This window comes from Bombina bombina, chromosome 7 (genome assembly GCF_027579735.1).
Source record: "Bombina bombina isolate aBomBom1 chromosome 7, aBomBom1.pri, whole genome shotgun sequence".
Taxonomy (NCBI): Eukaryota; Metazoa; Chordata; class Amphibia; order Anura; family Bombinatoridae; genus Bombina; species Bombina bombina.
This window is the reverse complement of record NC_069505.1, coordinates 201633450-201655884: the sequence shown is the minus strand read 5'-3', so window position 1 is coordinate 201655884 and position 22435 is coordinate 201633450. Positions and strand designations below refer to the sequence as shown.

The following is a 22435-nucleotide window of genomic DNA, read 5'->3' as shown; positions in this document are numbered from 1 at the left end:
TTACATATGGTTATTTCATTCCTTTTAAATCTTCGCTCCAAACATTTCCAAAAGTTTGCACTTGGCAACATCTAGTGGCGTCTTATTGTAATTACATCTTCACACTTTTACTTTAAACAATATATATGTAACACTTAAAAACAAAGTATCACCTTAAGTACAGTGTACAGCAGCAACAAATACAATTGCACAGTATCCTCTTGCTTTCAGCAAAGTCGACTATATTATACCTCATTCTATTGGACTATTAAGGGTAATTTGAACCTATAAGAAGGTCATAAAAAACATGAGAGGTCAAAGTCACGGTTTAACCCCTTGGGTGCCATGGACTCCATATTAAAAATCCACCACATCTCTCTCTGCTTAAGAAGCTGCTCCCTGTCTGTTCCATTCCTAGGCACCTGTACCTGCTCAATAATTTGCCAGCGTAGCTGGCTGATATTATGCCCTTTCTCAATGAAATGTTTAGATAATGGTGCTTCCATGTTCTTCCTCCTGATATTACTGCGATGTTGATTCATACGCTCCCTAGCCTTTTGTGTAGTCTCTCCTAAATAAATTAAAGAGCACGGACATTTAATAAGATATATGACATAGGTGTTTTCACAGGTATAGAAGCCTTCAATATTAATTTTTTTCCCACTATGTGGGTGGAAAAAATGTGGTCCTTTAATGATAGAACTACAGGACATACAACCTAAGCAGGGGTAACTCCCTCTTCTCTTATTTCCAATGTATGTTTGTTTTAAGCTTTTACTAGGACCCACATCTGATCTCACAAGGTGGTCTCTTATGTTTTTCACATGTCTAAAGGCCATAAGGGGTGGTTCTTGTAATTGTTGAATGTTGGGGTTGCAATCTTTTAAAATGTGCCAATTTTTCCTAATGATTCTGCTAATCCTATCGCTGTACAAGCTATATTGTGATACAAACACAATTCTGTCTTTTTTGTTTGCATTTTTATCGGTCTTATATGTTGGATTCTGTATCTCCTTCATCTTTTTTTCTATAAGGCTTGATGGATACCCCCTTTCTAGAAATGTATCTTTCATTTGTTTTAATCTAGAGGTCCTATCTCCTTCTTCGCTCACAATCCTTTGTACTCTAAGTAGCTGGCTTTTACGTAGGGAATCTATACATTTTAACAAAGTGTTTTGTCAGTTTCCTTTGTATATAAATCAAATTTTAAACCATTGGCACATTTAGTTACTCTGGTGTCCAGGAAAGTTACAGATTCCTCGCTATAGGTGATAGTGAAAGCCAGCTACTTAGAGTACAAAGGATTGTGAGTGAAGAAGGAGATAGGACCTGTAGACCACCTTGTGAGATCTGATGTGGGTCCTAGTATAAGCTTAAAACAAACATACATTGGAAATAAGAGAAGAGGGAGTTACCCCTGCTTAGGTTGTATGTCCTGTAGTTCTATCATTAAAGGACCACATTTTTTCCACCCACATAGTGGGAAACTAATTAATATTGAAGGCTTCTATACCTGTGAAAGCACCTATGTCATATATCTTATTAAATGTCCGTGCTCTTTAATTTATTTAGGAGAGACTACACAAAAGGCTAGGGAGCGTATGAATCAACATCGCAGTAATATCAGGAGGAAGAACATGAAAGCACCATTATCTAAACATTTCATTGAGAAAGGGCATAATATCAGCGAGCTACGCTGGCAAATTATTGAGCAGGTGCAGGTGCCTAGGAATGGAACAGACAGGGTGCAGCTTCTTAAGCAGAGAGAGATGTGGTGGATTTTTAATATGGAGTCCATGGCACCCAAGGGGTTAAACCGTGACTTTGACCTCTCATGTTTTTTATGACCTTCTTATAGGTTTAAATTACCCTTAATATACACATAGTCCAATAGAATGAGGTATACTATAGGTGACTTTGCTGAAAGCAAGAGGATACTGTGCAATTGTATTTGTTGCTGCTGTACACTGTACTTAAGGTGATACTTTGTTTTTAAGTGTTACATATACTGTATATTGTTTAAAGTAAAAGTGGGAAGATGTAATTACAATAAAACGCCACTAGATGGCGCCAAGTGCATACTTTTGGAAATGTTTGGAGCAAAGAAGTAAAGATTTAAAAGGGATGAAATAACCATATGTAACAGGTGGCATGACTAAGGGGTTAACCCCGAAACATTGCTATTTTAACATGGGTCTTTAATAAAGATATTTATTGTTTACCATACTGTGCTGGTGAACTTTGCATGTTTGGATTATATTTGGGGATTTGCAGTTAACCCCTTGCACCGAGCACTGTCAGTTGTGCTGTATACATCATCTACTTTGGCTTTTCAGGGCAATAGGGAGCTTAGGTTTTTTAGATAGGATTTTATTTGGGGGGTTGGTTGTGTGCGTGGTGGGTTTTACTGTTGGCGGGGTGTTTGTATTATTTTTTTACAGGTAAAAGAACTGATTTCTTTGGGGCAATGCCCCGCAAAAGGCCCTTTTAAGGGCCATTTGTAGTTTATTGTAGGCTAGGTTTTTTTTTATTTTTTATTTTTTTTTATTTTGATAGGGCTATTAGATTAGGTGTAAATAGTTAAAATATTTGATAATTTCTTTTTTATTTTGTGTAATTTAGTGTTTGTTTTCTTTAGTAATTTAGTTAATTGTATTTAATTAATTTAATTTATTTAATTGTAGTGTAAGGTTAGGTGTTAGTGTAACACAGGTTAGGTTTTATTTTGCAGGTAAATTTGTATTTATTTTAGCTAGGTAGTTAGTAAATAGTTAATAACTATTTAATAACTATTCTACCTAGTTAAAATAAATACAAACTTGCCTGTAAAATAAAATAGCTAGATACAATCTGCTAGATTACGAGTTTTGTCGGTTAAAGCCGTGCGTTGCTAACAAGCCTTTTTTTCCAGCGCTCACTTTAAACAACGCTGGTATTCCAAGTTTTCTGAATGGCTGCGTTAGCCTCAGAAAAGTGAGCGTTTAGCAAATTTAGCGCCACTTCTCACTGTAATACCAGCGTTGCTTACGGTAGCGGTAAGCTGGCTAAAACGTGCTTGTGCACGATTTCCCCATAGGAAACAATGGGGCTGAGATGGCTTTCTAAGTCTACACCTAACACCCTAACATGAACCCCGAGTCTAAACACCCCTAACCTTACACTTATTAACCCCTAATCTGCTGCCCCCGACATCCTTGCCACCTGCATTATATTATTAACCCCTAATCTGCCGCTTCGGACACCGCTGCCACCTACATTATACCTATGAACCCCTAATCTGCTGCCCCTAACATCGCTGACACCTACATTATATTTATTAACCCCTAATCTGCCGCCCCCAACGTCGCCGCCACCTACCTACAATTATTAACCCCTAATCTGCTGACCGGACTTTGCCGCCACTATAATAAATGTATTAACCCCTAAACCGCCGCACTCCCGCCTCGCAAACACGGTAAAATTTGTTATTAACCCCTAATCTGCCATCCCTAACATCGCCGCCACTTACCTACAATCAGTAACCCCTAATCTGCCGCCCCCAACGTCGCTGCTACTATATTAAATGTATTAACCCCTAAACCTAAGTCTAAGCCAAACCCTAACACCCCCCTAACTTAAATCTATTTTTAATAAATCTAAATAAAATTATTATAATTAAATAAATTATTCCTATTTAAATGGACAGTCAAGTCCAAAAAATGTTTTCATGATTTAAATAGGGGATGCAATTTTAAACAACTTCCCAATTTACTTTTATCACCAATTTTGCTTTGTTCTCTTGGTATTCTTAGTTGAAAGCTAAACCTAGGAGGTTCATATGCTAATTTCTTAGACCTTGAAGACTGCCTCTAATCTGAATACATTTTGACCACTAGAGGGCATTAGTTCACATGTTTCATATAGATAACATTGAGCTCATGCACGTAAAGTGACCTAGGAGTGAGCACTGATTGGCTAAACTGCATGTCTGTCAAAAGAACTGAAATAAGGGGGCAGTCAGCAGAAGCTTAGATACAAGATAATTACAGAGGTAAAACGTGTATTATTATAACTGTGTTGGTTATGCAAAACTGGGGAATGGGTAATAAAGGGATTATCTTTCTTTTTAAACAAAAATTCTGGTGTTGACTGTCCCTTTAAAACTAAATACTTACCTATAAAATAAACCCTAATATAGCTACAATATAACTAATAGTTACATTGTAGCTATTTTAGGATTTATTTTTATTTTACAGGCAACTTTGTATTTATTTTAACTAGGCACAATAGTTATTAAATAGTTATTAACTATTTAATAACTACCTAGATAAAATAAATACAAATATACCTGTAAAATAAACCCTAACCTAAGTTACAATTACACCTAACACTACTCTATAATTAAATTAATTACCTAAACTACCTACAATTAAATACAATTAAATTAAATGAACTAAATTACGAAAAAAACAAAACACTAAATTACAGAAAATAAAAAAGAAATTACTATATTTTAAACTAATTACACCTAATCTAATACCCCTAATAAAATAAAAAAGCCCCCCAAAATAATACAATTCCCTACCCTACACTAAATTACAAATAGCCCTTAAAAGAACCTTTTGCGGGGCATTGCCCCAAAGTAATCAGCTCTTTTGCCAACCCTTAAAAGGGCTTTTTGCGGGGCATTGCCCCAAAGTAATCAGCTCTTTTACCTTTAAAAAAATACAATACCCCCCCAACATTAAAACCCACCACCCACATACCCCTACTCTAAAACCCACCAATCCGACCTTAAAAAAACTAACACTAACCCCCTGAAGATCACCCTACCTTGAGCCGTCTTCACCCAGCTGGGCCGAAGTCTTCATCCAATCCGGCAAGAAGAGGTCCTCCAGAGGGTCCGAAGTCTTAATCCTATCCGTGCAGAAGAGGACATCCAGACTGGAAGAAGTCTTCATCCAAGCGGCATCTTCTTTCTTCATCCTTCCGGAGCGGAGCGGCACCATCTTGAAGACCTCCGACGCGGAACATCCTCCTTGACTGACGACTAGACGACGAATGACGGTTCCTTTAAATGACGTCATCCAAGATGGCGTCCCTCAAATTCCGATTGGCTGATAGGATTCTATCAGCCAATTGGATTGACCTTGCATCATATTGGATTTTTCCTACCTTAATTCCAATTGGCTGATAGAATCCTATCAGCCAATCGGAATTCAAGGGACGCTATCTTGGATGACGTCATTTAAAGGAACCGTCATTCATTGTCTAGTCGTCGGTCAAGGAGGATGTTCCGCGTCGGAGGTCTTCAAGATGGTGGCGCTCCACTCCGGAAGGATGAAGAAAGAAGATGCCGCTTGGATGAAGACTTCTTCCAGTCTGGATGTCCTCTTCTGCCCAGATAGGATGAAGACTTCGGACCCTCTGGAGGACCTCTTCTTGCCGGATTGGATGAAGCCTTTGGCCTGGCTGGGTGAAGACAGCTCAAGGTAGGGTGATCTTCAGGGGGTTAGTGTTAGGTTTTTTAAGGGGGGATTGGTGGGTTTTAGAGTAGGGGTATGTGGGTGGTGGGTTTTAATGTTGGGGGGTATTGGTTTTTTTTTACAAGTAAAAGAGCTGATTACTTTGGGGCAATGCCCCGCAAAAAGCCCTTTTAAGGGCTATTAAAAGAGCTGATTACTTTGGGGCAATGCCCCGCAAAAGGCCCTTTTAAGGGCTATTTGTAATTTAGTGTAGGGTAGGGAATTTTATTATTTTGGGGGGCTTTTTTATTTTATTAGGGGGATTAGATTAGGTGTAATTAGTTTAAAATATTGTAATTTCTTTTTTATTTTCTGTAATTTATTGGGGGGGTTTCGTAATTTAGTTTATTTAATTTAATTGTATTTAATTGTAGGTAGTTTAGGTAATTAATTTAATTATAGAGTAGTGTTAGGTGTAATTGTAACTTAGGTTAGGGTTTATTTTACAGGTATATTTGTATTTATTTTATCTAGGTAGTTATTAAATAGTTAATAACTATTTAATAACTATTGTGCCTAGTTAAAATAAATACAAAGTTGCCTGTAAAATAAAAATAAATCCTAAAATAGCTACAATGTAACTATTAGTTATATTTTAGCTATATTAGGGTTTAGTTTATAGGTAAGTATTTAGTTTTAAATAGGAATAATTTATTTAATTATAGTAATTTTATTTAGATTTATTAAAAATAGATTTAAGTTAGGGTTAGGGTGTTAGGGTTAGGGTTAGACTTAGGTTTAGGGGTTAATATATTTAATATAGTATCGGCGACGTTGGGGGTGGCAGATTAGGGGTTAATAATTGTAGGTAGGTGGTGGCGATGTTAGGGACGGCAGATTAGGGGTTAATAGCAAATGTTATAGTGTTTGTGAGGCGGGAGTGTGGCAGTTTAGGGGTTAATACATTTATTATAGTGGCGGCGATGTCCGGTCGACAGATTAGGGGTTAATAATTGTAGGTAGGTGGCGGCGACGTTGGGGGCAGCAGATTAGGGGTTAATAACTATAATGTAGGTGTCGGCGATGTTAGGGGCAGCAGATTAGGGGTTCATAGGTATAATGTAGGTGGTGGCGATGTCCGGTCGGCAGATTAGGGGTTAAAATTTTTTATGTTAGTGTTTGTGATGTGGGGGGGGGGGCCCTCGGTTTAGGGGTTAACAGGTAGTTTATGGGTGTTAGTGTACTTTATAGCACGGCGTTAGCCCATAAAACTCTTAGCTACTGACTTTTAAATGCGGTAGGAGTCTTGGAGGTAGAGGCTGTACCGCTCACTTCTTCCAAGACTTGTAATACCTGCGTTAGGAAAATCCCATTAAAAAGATAGGATACGCAATTGACGTAAGGGGATTTGAGGTATGGAAAAGTCGCGTTAGAAAAGTGAGCGGTACACCTGTACCTGTCAAACTTGTAATACCAGTGGGCGTTAAAAAGCAGCGTTAGGACCCCTTAACGCTGCTTTTTAAGGCTAATGCCAAACTCGTAATCTAGCCGAATGTAACTATTAGTTATATTGTAGCTAGCTTAGGGTTTATTTTACAGGTAAGTATTTAGTTTTAAATAGGAATTATTTAGTTAATTATAGTAATTTTTATTTAGATTTATTTTAATTATATTAAAGTTAGGGGTGTTAGGGTTAGAGTTAGGATTAGGTTTAGGGATGAATAACTTTAGTATAGTGGCAGCGATTTTGGGGGCAGCTGATTAGGGGTTAATAACAGTAATGTAGGTTGTGGCGATGTTAGGGACAGCAGATTAGGGGTCAATAATATTTAACTAGTGTTTACGATGCGGGAGTGCGGCGGTTTAGGGGTTAATATGTTTATTATATTGGCGGCGATGTCCGGAGCGGCAGATTAGGGGTTAATAATTTTATTTTAGTGTTTGCAATGCGAGAGGGCCTCGGTTTGTAGCTAGCTTAGGTTTTATTTTTATTTCACAGGCAAGTTTGTATTTTTTTTAACTATGTAGACTAGTTAGTAAATAGTTATTAACTATTTACTAACTACCTAGCTAAAATAAATATAAAATTACCTGTAAAATAAAACCTAACCTGTCTTACACTAACACCTAACCTTACACTACAATTAAATAAATGACATTAATTAAATACAATTAACTAAATTACAAAAAAAAACACTAAATTACACAAAATAAAAAAGAAATTATCAAATATTTAAACTAATTATACTTAATCTTATAGCCCTATCAAAATAAAAAAGCCCCCTTAAAATAAAAAACCCTAGCCTACAATAAACTACCAATGGCCCTTAAAAGGGCCTTTTGCGGGGGCATTGCCCTAAAGAAATCAGCTCTTTTAACTGTAAAAAAATAATACAAACAACCCCCCAACAGTAAAACCCACCACCCACACAACCAACCCCCAAATAAAATCCTATCTAAAAAACCTATGCTCCCCATTGCCCTGAAAAGGGCATTTGTATGGGCATTGCCCTTAAAATGGCATTTAGCTCTTTTTCTGCCCAAACCCTAACCTAAAAATATAACCCACCCAATAAACCCTTAAAAAAACTAACATTAACCCCTACTGACTTTCAGTTTACGGTATGGATCTTGATGGTATAGGCTGTACTGCTCACTTTTTGGCCGGACAGGCAAACTTGTAATGCTGGCGCATTGAAAAGGGACTCTTTAAAAGCTGCTGTAGTTATGTTGCGTTCCGGCCAAAAAAGTGTGCGGTACAGATATACCTGCAAGACTCGTAATACCAGCGGTAGTGAAAAAGAGCCATAACAATGCTTTTTCACTCATACCGCAAAACTCGTAATCTAGACGATAAATAGTAATATAGGCAGTAATATAGATAGTAATATAGGCAGTAATATAGACAGTAATATAGGCAGTACTATAGATAGTAATATAGGCAGTAATATAGATAGTAATATAGGCAGTAATATAGATAGTAAAATAGGCAATAATATAGATAGCAATATAGCAGTAATATAGATAGCAGGCAGTCTTGGTTGCTACTTGCTATAAAATATCGCTATAGTGTTTTCTAATGCTAGTTATGTTTTAGAGGAAGTGTATTTTAATGAATTGTTCACATGACCATTGGATTGTTTAGGGAAATGAGGTAGGCATATAACTGAGTGGGGATATAGCTGTACAAAGAGGGTGTGGGTACAATGAGTCTGTTTCAGGGTTTTATGTAAGAATAATTAATAATTGAGGATGGTTGAATGAATCATGTATGTGACATGATGTATGTACTGTATGTAAATACTGAATATTAAGGGTAGATTAGCGGTCTAAACATAAAGCATATTTTCATAGTTCCACCTGCAAAAATAGTGCAGGACTCCAGTTCTGCTATTGCTGCAATCACCATTTTGATCCTCCTGTAACCATGTCTTCTGCAGTTGTCCCTGAAGATCACCTATTTTTCACTGGAGTCATCTCGTAACTGCATTTATGATTACCTGTCCCTCCTTGATGGTTCTCGGACAGGCTCCAGCCCAGATAAGTATTGCGGCATCAGAACTCTACCAACGTTTATTACTTCTGGAAGCTGGCTCGTGCTGCAGTTTCACTCTGATAGATCGGTACAGAACATAGGCTTCCAAGCAAAGTACAGTTGGGGTGAGTCCAAAAAAATTGTTACCTACTGTAAATGATACATGTTTTCTTTCTTAAGACACGGTGAGTCCACAAATCATCAATTACTGTTGGGAATACCACTCCTGGCCAGCAGGAGGAGGCAAAGAGCACCACAGCAAAGCTGTTAAGTATCTGTTCCTTTCCCACAACCCGCAGTCATTCTCTTTGCCTTAAGTGCAAGGAGGAGGTGAAGTTTTAAGTGTCTGTACAAGATTTTTCTATCAATAGTTTATTATTTTGGAAGCCTGAGCAGGTTTGCTCGGATCTTCCCTGACATGCTGGGTTTAGCTGTACTCCACGTTAGTCTCTTCAGGAGGGCTGTGATAGCTTTAAATCAGTTAGGAACTTGTAGGGAGGGCCTCACTGTGCTTTCCTAACAAATTTGCTGCCCTTCTACTGTATGCCAGAGTAGGCTTACTCTGTTTATCATTTTTTTCACAGGACCCTGTGAGGAGCGGCTTCCTTCCATTCCTGGTGCTGTCTCCCTGTTGGACAGAAGGTGCAGGTAGTTGCCATTTATTTTTATTAGAGATCCTGGCACTCAAGCTGGTTAACCTTTATGCACCTTATACTGGAACCTATATCTTCCTGAGACCAGGATGATTTAAACAGGCTGACAGGGCACTGTGGGGACCTAGGTGTTTAAGAGATGATTGTTTTCATAGTGTTTCACTTTCTCAAACAGTAAGGTTTTATTGGTGGCTCAGTTAAAGAGGGTTTATGCATTTGCTATTACGGATTCCATCCATTTTGCTCGATCGTCCTGTAATCACTATCGTGATGTCATAGGGGGCGGGCTCCTCTTCCCCAAACGCGGAGCACGCTTTCTCTTGGCACCCTTTTCCTCTTCAGAATCCTCTGACTGCGTCTTCCTCCTTAAGTTTGCCCCTGCCTGTCCGGAGTAGAACCAGGCAGTTTTTCCATACCAAATCAGCCTAACGGAGGTTAGGTGGGCACTGCAGAGTAACGCTGTGGTGTAGGGGTGTCTAGAGGTGTTAATAAATATTTTTGGGAAGCGAGTAAATTAAATAGATATTTCCTCTTCTTAAGGGTTTATTATTAAATTGTGGACACTGTTTTATCCTATATAAACTGCAGTCTTAAAGAGACAGCTCCGTTTTTGCAACAAATTTGTGTGTGTGTATTTCCTTCTGTGCAATATGGACTTAGAGCCTATCTGTTGGGAAATGCACAGGTTGAACCACCCTTGCCTTTTTGTAGTCCTTTTGTGGAAAGAACTTTATTGTACAAAGATAAATTGTTTGAGTCTGAGCCAACATTCTCTCAAGTGAATGCTGTCCAGGCTTATGCCACAGCTTTCCCCACAAGTGTCCCAAACTGTGCCATCATCTGACACAGTGCCCTGTGCTTCCTCACTATCTCCTGATGGAGTATTTTTGAAAGCTGAAATTGCGGCTCAGGTCTGAAGCGCTAGCGGACATCCCTATGCTGCAAGGGAGACGTAAGACATCTCAGGCAAACCAGGTTGCTCTTTACCATAAGTCGGAAGAGGAGGATACTTCTGTAGCCTCTGAGGGGGAAACTCTCAGATTAATTCCTGCTTCTGATGCTGAAGTGGTTTCTTTCAGATTCAAGCTTGAGCACCTCTGTGTCTTACTAAAGGAGGTTTCAGCTACCTTCTACGACTTTAATATGCCTATTGTTTTCAACCCTAAAAAGTCAAGTAAATTAAATAGATACTTTGATGTTCCCTCTCCTGGGGAGGTGTTCCTAGTGCCAGACCGTGCCACAGAGATTATTTCCCGGAAATGGGAGAGGCCAGGAATACCTTTCTCCCCCTCTCCTGTCTTTAGGAAAATGTTCCCGATCACAGACTCCATCCAGGAGCCATGGCAGACGGTTCCCAAAGTGGAAGGGGCAATCTCTACCTTGGCTAAGAGAACTACTTTCCCTATTGAAGATAGTTGCTCTTTCAAAGATCCTATGGATAAGAAGCTGGATGCCTTTTTAAAGAAGATGTATACTCATCAAGGGTTACAATGGCAACCGGCGGCGTGCATTGCGACAGTCACCAGTGTGGCAGCCTATTGGTTTGACGCCTTGTCTGAATAATTGAAAGTGGAAACTGCTTTGGAGGAGATTCAGGATAGGATAAGGGCTCTAAAGTTAGCTAATTTCTTTATCACTGACGCTTCTTTGCAGGTCATTAAGTTAAGGACCAAAATATCTGGCTTTGCTATATTGGAGCGTAGAGCACTGTGGCTTAAGTCTTGGTCTGCTGATGTTTCTTCTAAATCAAAGCTTTTGGCAATCCCTTACAAGGGAAAGACCTTGTTTGGACTGGCATTGGCAGAAATTATTTCCGATATTACGGTGGTAAAGGATACTTTCTGCCTCAAGATAAGAGGAACAAGATGAAGGGACGTCAGACTAATTTTAATTCCTTTCATAACTTCAGAGGTAAGTCTTCCCCTGCCTCTACCAAACAGGATTAATCCAAGCCCTTTTGGAAGCCTGGTCAGTCCTGGAATAAGGGGAAGCAATCCAAGAAACCCGCAGCTGATTCCAAGTCAGCATGAAGGGGTTGCCCCCGATCCGGGATCGGATCATATGGGGGGCAGACTCTCTCAGTTCGCACAAGCTTGGGAGTGATATGTCCCAGACCCGTGGGCAGTGGACATTGTTTCTCAAGGGTACAAGTTAGAGTTCAAGACTTTTCCTCCCAGAGGCAGGTTCCACCTCTCAAGATTACCTGTAGACCAGATAAAAAGAGAGGCGTTCTTGAAATGTGTGCAGGACTTTTCCCTCTTGGGAGTGATAGTGCCTGTTCCAACCCAGGAACAGGGTCTCGGATTTTACTCAAACCTGTTAATGGTTCCCAAGAAAGATGGAACTTTCAGGCCCATTCTAGATCTAAAGTTACTAAACAAGTTCCTTTCAAGATGGAAACTATCCACTCCATTCTTCCCTTGATTCAAGAGGGTCAATCATGACAACCACAGACTTGAAGGGTGCGTACCTGTATGTTCCCATTCACAGGAATCATCACAAATATCTGAGGTTTGCTTATCTAGACAAACATTTTCAAATTGTAGCACTCCCATTTGGCCTTCCCACAGCTCCCAGAATTTTCTCAAAGGTCCTTGGAGCTCTATTGGCAGTAATTCGGTCTCAGGGAATTGCAGTGGCACCTTATCTGGATGACATTCTGGTTCAGGTGCCATTCTTTCAAATAGCAGAATCTCATACCAAGATCTTGTTGGGGTTTCTTTGTTCCCACGGTTGGAAGATGAATCTGGGGAAAAGTTCACTTGTTCGAACTACAAGAGTGACCTTCTTAGGAAGCATTATAGATTATCTAGATATGAATTTTTTTCTGACTGAGGTCAGAAGAGCCAAGATTCTGTCCACTTGCCTGTCCTTACAGTCAATGACATGACCATCAGTGGCCCAATGCATGGAGGTAATCAGGTTGATGGTGGAGTATTCTGAAATATAATGCATTTGTTAAAATAAATGATACATTATATAGTTATCTTAAATTCGCATTACAGGTTAAAATTAATGACAGCTGATTAACATTAACTATTATGTTCATTAATCGCAATACATGTATAAAACATTTCTTAAAAAATCCATAATAAATATTTAAAAATATGCATGACCTTCTTAGGAACCATTATAGATTATCTAGATATGAAATTTTTTCTGACGGAGGTCAGAAGAGCCAAGATTATGTCCGCTTGCCTGTCCCTACAGCCAGTGATATGACCATCAGTGGCCCAATGCATGGAGGTAATCAGGTTGATGGTGGCTTCCATGGACATAGTTCCATTTGCTCAGTTCCATTTGAGACCTCTGCAGCTATGCATGTTTGCTCAGTGGAACGGGGATTACACAGATCTATCTCAGAGAATAGTTCTGGATCAATCAACAAGGGACTCCCTACCATGGTGGCTGTTGCAAGAACATCTGTCCCAGGGGACGTGTTTTCAGAGACCCTCTTGAGTAATTATGACCATGGATGCCAGACTGTTGGGTTGGGGAGCAGTATGGGACTCGTTGAAGACGCAGGGACTTTGGTCTCAGGAGGAATCTGCTCTCCCCATAAACATTCTGGAGTTGAGAGCGATCTTCAATGCCTTTATGGCTTGGCCTCAGCTGGCCGTAGCCCGGTCTATCAGACTCCAGACAGAGAACATAACCTCAGTGGCCTATATCAACCACCAAGGGGGAACTCAGAGTTCCTTAGCCATGAAGGAGGTGGCATGGATCATCCAGTGGGTGGAGACCCACAATTGATGTGAATCTACCATCCACATTTCAGGAATGGAAAATTGAGAAGTGGATTTTCTGAGCAGAGAGACTTTCCATCCCGGGGAGTGGGAACTCCATCCGGAAGTGTTCTCCAGGTTAACAACCAAATGGGGGTTACTAGAATTGGATCTGATGGCGTCTCGTCAGAACACCAATCTCCCAAAGTACGGTTAGAGGTCGAGGGATCCTCAAGATTTTCTGATAGATGCTCTGGAAGTTTCTTGGAACTTCAGTTTGACATATCTCTCTAATCCGTTTGCTCTCCTTCCGTGAGTCATCTTTCAGATCAAGCAGAGAGAGGGCATTTGTGATTCTTATAGCTCTTGTGTGGCCTTGCAGGATCTGGTATGCAGATCTAGTAGAGATGTCGCCTCTACCTCCATGTAGACTACCTCTCAGGAAGGACCTTCTGCTTCAGGGGCCCTTCCTTCATCTGAATCTCCTTCTGTGAAGCTGAATGCTTGGAGATCGAATGCTTAATTTTAGCCAAGCATGGCTTTTCCGAATCAGTCATTGAGACCATGTTCAGCTCATAAGTCTGTCAGTAGAAAGATTTACTAAGATATGGCGTAAATATCTTTATTGGTGTGACTCTAAAGGATTTTCTTGAAGTAGAGTAAGGTTCCAAAGGATCTTATCTTTTGTCCAGCAAGGCCTCGAGAAGGGGTTATCTGTCAGTACCCTCAAGGGGCAGATTTCTGCATTATACATTCTGCTGCACAAGTGTCTGGTGGATCTGTCAGGCCCTGGTCAGAATCAGGCCTGTATTTAAATCAGTTGCTCCCCCTTGGAGCCTTAATCTTGTTCTTTGAGCCATTTGAGCCTTTGCCTTCCTTAGATATTAAGTTATTATCTTGGAAAGTTTTGTTTCTTACTACTATTTCTTCTGCTTGGAGGGGTTCTGAACTCTCAGCATTGCAGTGTGATTCTCCTTATCTCATATTTCATGCAGATAAGGCAGTTCTCCGTACCAAGTTTGGTTTTCTTCATAAGGTTGTTTCGGAAAGAAATATTAATCAGGAAATTGTTGTTCCCTCTCTCTGTCCTAATCCTTCTTCTCATAAGGAGCATTTGTTGGACAACTTAGGCGCTTAAATTCTATCTGCAGGCTACAAAGGATTTTCTTCAGTCTTCTGCATTGTTTTTTTTGCTTTTCTGGTAAACTTAAAGGCCAGAAAGCTACTGCCACCTCTCTTTCTCTCTGGTTGAGAAGTGTTATTCATATGGATTATGAGACTGCTGGCCAGCAGCCTCCTGAGAGAATTACAGCTCATTCCACTAGGGGGGTGTCTTCTTTTTGGGCCTTTAAGAATGAGGCCTCTGTAGAACAGATTTGAAAGGCTACGACTTGGTCTTCATTGCACACTTTTACTAAATTCTATAGATTTGATACTTTTGCCTCAGCTGAGGCTTCTTTTGGGAGAAAAGTTCTGCAGACAGTGGTGCCTTCTGTTTAGGTTACCTGTCTTGCCCTCCCTTATCATCTGTGTCCTCTAGTTTGAGTATTGATCCCAAACAGCAATTGTTGATCCGTGGACTCACTGTATCTTAAGAAAGAATACAAAATGTATACTTACCTGATAAATTTATTTATTTCTTGACACGGGGAGTCCACGGCCTTCCCTGTTTACAGAGAGTTTTATTTATAAACCTCAAGCACCTCTGCACCTTGTGTTGCTTCCTTTCTCTCCTTTTCCTTCGGTCGAATGACTGGGGGTTGTGGGAAGCTTTGCTGTGGTGCTCTTTGCCTCCTCCTGCTGGCCAGTAGTGGTATTCCCAATAGTAATTGATGATCCGTGGACTCACCATGTCAAGAAAGAAAGAAATTTATCAGGTAAACATAAATTTTGTTTTTTAAATAGCCCTTTATTTTGTTTGAGCTATCAGCACATTGCAGAAGACAAAGTTAAGTGGACAATGTTCAGAAGATACAGTGTGCTTCTCAGTCTCTTCAGTTCTTGTGGTGTTCTATACAGCTGATTCACTAAAGCTCACTTATGTCTCTTTATTCAACTGCATAAAATCGGTTTGTTGTTGGAGAAGCTGGAAAAACTGAGAAGGCTTTAGTATGTCTGCTGCTTTACTGCACATACGTCAATAAGAATCTTAGAGGGGTACACCCCATTCAGTAAAATCCCTCCTAGAGTATTGTCTCTGATTGGCTGCATCTTCCCCGGCATATGATTTGAAAACATTTTTTAGAGAGGGGGAGGGCAGAGACTCAAGAAATACTGTTTGATTATATTTTATGCAAAATCCATGTATTTTTACTTTACTTTTAAAATTAATTAACATACTAGTGATATTTGGAGGAGCCAAAGACTTGATACTGATACAGGCAAGGTGATTTGTTATAAAAACTTCAAATGTATTACAGTATTGTAATTTATTACCTCAGCTGAGGCCAATTAGGGACATACTTGTATATGTAGCAAGGTTAGGCTTGTGAAGTCTGCAATATGCACTTACAGCTCACAGAATGGGAAAACCCATACTTATATCCATGGCCGGACTTAAAAACATAGTCATAAAAAGGAATTTGCTTAAAAACAAAATGTTCTAACAAAACAAAGCATTTTATTTTTCCATTGGCGTGTCCGTTTAACCCCTAGAACCTATTAGGATGTTCCATGCCATCCTATCAGCACTGGGCTTTAACACCATTAGGATGGCATGGAACATCCTACCTTATTTGGCGTCCTGCACCCTCCTCCTTTTAGTAAAAGTGAAATCTGACTGGGGGCGTGAATAGCATTATAGGCAGTCTCCAATGATCTGATCCCAGCCGTGAAATCATGTGATGGCATCAATGATCATACAGTGAAACGTACGTTGGTGATTTCCTGGGAATGTCACAGAGAAGGGTGGAGCTTATTGCCGGCCTCGAAACACAGTTTTGTCGGTAAAGCTGTGCGTTGCTAACGAGCCTTTTTTTTCCAGCGCACCCTTAAGCCTACGCTGGTATTATGAGTTTTCTGAATGTCTGCGTTAGCCTCAGAAAAGTGAGCGTTGAGCCAAATTTAGCTCTACTTCAGCCCGCAATACCAGCGTTGCTTACAGTAGCGGTAAGCTGGAAAAATGAGCTCGTGCACAATATCCCCATAGGATACAATGGGGCTGAGCTGGCTGGAAAAAAAAACTAACAGCTGCAAAAAAGCAGCGTTCAGCTCCTAACGCAGCCCCATTGTTTCCTATGGGGAAACACTTTCTAAGTCTACACCTAACACCCTAACATGAACCCAGAGCCTAAACACCCCTAATTTTACACTTATTAACCCCTAATCTGCTGCCCCAGCTATCGCTAACACCTGCATTATACTATTAACCCCTAATCTGCCGCTCCGGACACCGCCGCAATCTACATTATACTTATGAACCCCTAATCTGCTGTCTATAACATCGCCGACACCTATATTATATTTATTAACCCCTAATCTGTCGTCCCCCCAACGTCGCCGCCACCTACCTACACTTATTAACCCCTAATCTGCTCACCGGACATCGCCGCCACTATAATAAATGTATTAACCCCTAAACCGCGGCTCTCCCGCCTCGCAAACACTATAATAAATTTTATTAACCCCTAATCTGCCCTCCCTAACATCGCCGCCGCCTACCTACAATTATTAACCCCTAATCTCCCGCCCCCAACGTCGCCGCTACTATAATAAAGTTATTAACCCCTAAACCTAAGTCTAACCCTAACCCCCCCAAGTTAAATATAATTTAAATAAAACGAACTAAAATTACTATAATTAAATAAATTAATCCTATTTAAAACTAAATACCTATAAAATAAACCCTAATATAGCTATAATATAACTAATAATTACATTGTAGCTATTTTAGAATTTATATTTATTTTACAGGCAAATTTGTATTTATTTTAACTAGGTACAATAGCTAGTAAAATAATTACAAAATTACCTGTAAAATAAATCATAACCTAAGTTACAAATACACCTAACACTACACTATCAATAAATTAATTAAATAAATTAACTACAATTATCTAAACTAAAATACAATTAAATAAACTAAACTATAATACAAAAAACAAACACTAAATTACAAAAAATAAAAAAATATTACAAGAATTTTAATCTAATTACACCTAATCTAAGCCCCTAATAAAATAAAAAAGCCCCCCACAATAATAAAATTCCCTACCCTAAACTAAATTACAAATTAATCAGCTCTTTTACCAGCCCTTAAAAGGGCTTTTTGCGGGGCATTGCCCCAAAGTAATTATCTCTTTTACCTGTAAAAAAAAATACAATCCCCCCCAACATTACAACCCACCACCCACACACCCCTTCTCTAAAACCCACCAGATCCCCCCTTAAAAAAACCTAACACTACCCCATTGAAGATCACCCTACCTTGAGCCGTGTTCAGCCAGCCGGCCACCGATGGGACAGAAGAGGACATCCGGACCGGCAGAAGTCTTCATCCTATTCGGGCAGAAGAGGACATCCAGACCGGCAGACATCTTCATCCAGGCGGCATCTTCTATCTTCATCCTTCCGGAGCGGAGCCATCTTCTATCCAGCCGACGCGGAGCCATCCTCTTCTTCTGACGGACTAACAACAAATGAAGGTTCCTTTAAATGATGTCATCCAAGATGGCATCCCTCAAATTCCGATTGGCTGATAAGATTCTATCAGCCAATCGGAATTAAGGTAGGAAAAATCTATTGGTTGATTTAATCAGCCAATCGGATTGAAGTTCAATCCGATTGGCTGATTGGATGAGCCAATATAATTGACCTCGCATTCTATTGGCTGATCCAATCAGCCAATCGGATTGAACTTCAATCCGATTGGCTGATTAAATCAACCAATCAGATTTTTCTTACCGTAATTCCGATTGGCTGATAGAATCCTATCAGCCAATCGGAATTCGAGGGACGCCATCTTGGATGACGTCATTTAAATGAACCTTCATTCTTCGTTTGTCCGTCAGAAGAAGAGGATGGCTCTGCGTCGGCTGGATAGAAGATGGCTCCGCTCCGGAAGGATGAAGATAGAAGATGCCATCTGGATGAAGATGTCTGCCAGTCCGGATGTCTTCTTCTGCCCGGATAGGATGAAGACTTCTGCCGGTCCGGATGTCTTCTTCTGTCCCATCGGTGGCCGGTTGGCTGAACACGGCTCAAGGTAGGGTGATCTTCAATGGGGTAGTGTTAGGTTTTTTTAAGGGGGGATCGGGTGGGTTTTAGATTAGGGGTGTGTGGGTGGTGGGTTGTAATGTTGGGGGGGATTGTATTTTTTTTTACAGGTAAAAGATCTGATTACTTTGGGGCAATGCCCCGCAAAAAGCCCTTTTAAGGGCTGGTAAAAGAGCTGATTACTTTGCAATTTAGTTTAGGGTAGGGAATTTTATCATTTTGGGGGGCTTTTTTATTTTATTAGGGGGCTTAGATTAGGTGTATTTAGATTAAAATTCTTGTAATATCTTTTTATTTTTTGTAATTTAGTGTTTGTTTTTTTTGTATTATAGTTTAGTTTATTTAATTGTATTTTAGCTTAGATAATTGTAGTTAATTTATTTAAATAATTTATTGATAGTGTAGTGTTAGGTTTAATTGTAACTTAGGTTAGGATTTATTTTACAGGTAATTTTGTAATTATTTTTACTAGGTAGCTATTAAATAGTTAATAACTATTTAATAGCTATTGTACCTAGTTAAAATAAATACAAAGTTGCCTGTAAAATAAATATAAATCCTAAAATAGCTACAATGTAATTTTAGTTTGTTTTATTTAAATTATAATTAATTTAGGGGGGGTTAGGGTTAGGGTTAGACTTAGATTTAGGGGTTAATAACTTTATTATAGTAGCAGCGACGTTGGGGACGGGAGATTAGGGGTTAATAATTGTAGGTAGGTGGCGGCGATGTTAGGGACGACAGATTAGGGGTTAATAAAATTTATTATAGTGTTTGCGAGGCGGGAGTGCGGCAGTTTAGGGGTTAATACATTTATTAAAGTGGCAGCGATATCCGATCAGCAGATTAGGGGTTAATAAGTGTAGTTAGGTTGTGGCGACGTTGGGGGGGCAGATTAGGGGTTAATGAATATAATGTAGGTGTCAGCGATGTCAGGGACAGCAGATTAGGGGTTCATAGCTATAATTTAGGTGGCGTCAGTGTCCGGTCGGCAGATTAGGGGTTAAATAATTTTATCATAGGGTTTGCGATGTGGGGGAGCCTCGGTTTAGGGGTTAATATATAGTTTATGGGTGTTAGTGTACTTTGTAGCACTTTAGTTAAGAGCTTTATGTTCTGGCGTTAGCCCATAAAACTCTTAACCACTGACTTTTTTATGCGGTAGGAGTCTTGGAGGTAGAGGCTGTACCGCTCACTTTCTCCAAGACTCGTAATACCAGCGTTAGGCAAATCCCATTAAAAAGATAGGATACACAATTGACGTAAGGGGATTTGCGGTAGCCTCGAGTCGCGGAATAAAAGTGAGCGGTACACCTGTCAGACTCGTAATACCAGCGGGCGTTAAAAAGCAGCGTTAGGACCCCTTAACGCTGCTTTTTAAGGCTAACGCAGAACTCTAAATTTAGGTGATTGTGTTTAGTGTTTATGGTGTATGGCCTGTTTTGCAACTGTATGTTAAAGGGACATTATACACTCATTTTTTCTTTGCATAAATGTTTTGTAGATGATCTATTTATATAGCCCATAAAGTTTTTTTTTAAATTAATGTATAGTTTTGCTTATTTTTAAATAACATTGCTCTGATTTTCAGACTCCTAACCAAGCCCCAAAGTTTTATGTGAATACGCTCGACTACCTACTCCAGCTTGCTCCTGTTTGAGTAAAGGGTCTTTTCATATGCAAAAGAAGGGGGAGGGGGGTAGTGTCTTATTTGCCACTTGCAGTGGGCTTTCCAGCTACCTTTTCAACAGAGCCAAACTGACAGCTTCTAAGTAAGGTTTTAAACAGTTTTATACTGGATTTTTATATCAGTATCTGTGCATATTATTCTTTATAGTAGTGTCTATTACATGCAGTTATATGAAAATGAGTGTATACTGTCCCTTTAAGGATATGCTTGACTGTTTATAGCAAAGCTATGTGTACACCTAAGCTGTAATGTGTGCTCAGACCCTGAGTGGCTTATACCCATTTGCTTTTACATATTCTAATGTTATATTACTTACAATATTACTGTAATAAATGTTATACCTACTATACTACTAAAATAAATGTTATACTTACTATACTACTGGAATAAATGTTATACTTACTATACTACTGGAATAAATGTTATACTTACTATACTACTGGAATAAATGTTATAGTTACTATACTACTGGAATAAATGTTATACTTACTATACTACTGGAATAAATGTTATACTTACTATACTACTGGAATTAATGTTATACTTACTATACTACTGGAATAAATGTTATACTTACTATACTACTGGAATTAATGTTATACTTACTATACTACTGGAATAAATGTTATACTTACTATACTACTGGAATACATTTTATATTTATGATACTACTTGAATAAATGTTATACTTACTATACTACTGGAATAAATGTTATACTTACTATACTACTGGAATTAATGTTATACTTACTATACTACTGGTATTAATGTTATACTTACTATACTACTGGAATACATTTTATATTTATGATACTACTGGAATACATTTTATATTTATGATACTACTGGAATACATTTTATATTTATGATACTACTGGAACAAATTATTTATGAAGAGATCTTGTTGTTCCATTAATGGCTTTTATAGAGCATTTTAAACCCAGAGCTGGTTTAAGCTCTGGTATATGTGAGTATTCTGAAGCGCCATACAGATATCAGTAATTAACTGTTACAGAGTAACACTATGCATATTGTTTTTCCTTTATCTCTTTGAGCAAACTCTGGAAATCCATTTAACCTATTGAAACAAGGTATTACGTTGGACTATAGAGCAGGCAATTTTAAGCAACTTTCTAATTTACTCCTATTATACATTTTTCTTCGTTGTCTTGCTGTCTTTATTTAAAAAGCAAGAATGTAAAGCTTAGGAGCCAGCCCATTTTTTGTTCCAATATGCGAGCACTATCCAGGGTGCTGAACCTAAAATGGGCCAGCTCCTAAGCTTTACATTCCTGCTATTTAAATACAGATAACAAGAGAACAAAAATAAATTGATAATAGGAGTAAATTAGAAAGTTGCTTAAAAAAAAATGTGAGTTTAGTATCCCTTTAATGTGAAATAATGCTGCCTCACTTCAGGAAGTAGTGACTTGTCAGCATATATACTCATGCACTATGCCAAACACATAATGAGGCTGAGGGTCACAAAAGTTCCCTTTGTCTACACTAGAGATATTAAACAGGAAATGCTCTCATGGGTAAAGCTTAGTTAGCTTTTTCCACAACCAGACATCTCTGTCTACATTATAAAATAAACCTGACGCAGTATTTATGTATCTCAAAAGTGGGCACGTGATGAAACAAAGAATGTCATGTACCAACAGTGATTCCAAGAACTGATAGTCTGTAACATCTGATAAGAAATAACACATTTTCTTTCTTCAGTGACAAAGCAAGTGTGACTAGGACAACAACATGACATAAATGATGATGTTATGACACAGTGCAGCAAGAACAAACCTGTGTGGACCATCTGACTTCATCAATGTGCAGACTCACCTTAAGCAATTCATCTGTATCTGGAACTTTAAAGAGAATACATAAATATAAAATAAGAACTGGACCATGACTTAGAGATTTTAGCATTATAAGATTGTTAGATTTTTTTTTTTTATTATGTGTAGTTAAAAATTATTGCAATGTATTTTCATTATTTATTTTTTCCCTTTTTTTGTAATTTAACTCTTGTTGTTTTTTTTCAAATTTCACTGAGTTTCTATAAAAAATGGGTGTTGCTATGTTAGTTTTCCTGTTATCTCCCTTTTTTGCTGAGAACAATTAGGTACAGATATAAAACAGGCAATAATAGAGACTGTCCAAACTAGGCTGTGTGTAACATAAGATTTTCTAGAGTT

At 38.8% G+C, this 22435-nt stretch overlaps 1 protein-coding gene across 1 annotated transcript in view; it reads left to right on the top strand.

The window, feature by feature from the left end:
• Positions 1-22235, top strand: part of LOC128636299 (astacin-like metalloendopeptidase) — a 107641-nt gene extending 85406 nt beyond the window's left edge. The window contains exons 12-13 of the mRNA XM_053689330.1: positions 8864-9083; positions 21966-22235. Coding sequence (XP_053545305.1) covers positions 8864-9083; positions 21966-21982 — 237 coding nt within the window. The 3' untranslated portion in view covers positions 21983-22235. The remainder of the gene's footprint in view (positions 1-8863; positions 9084-21965) is intronic.
• Positions 22236-22435: the final 200 nt, after the last annotated feature.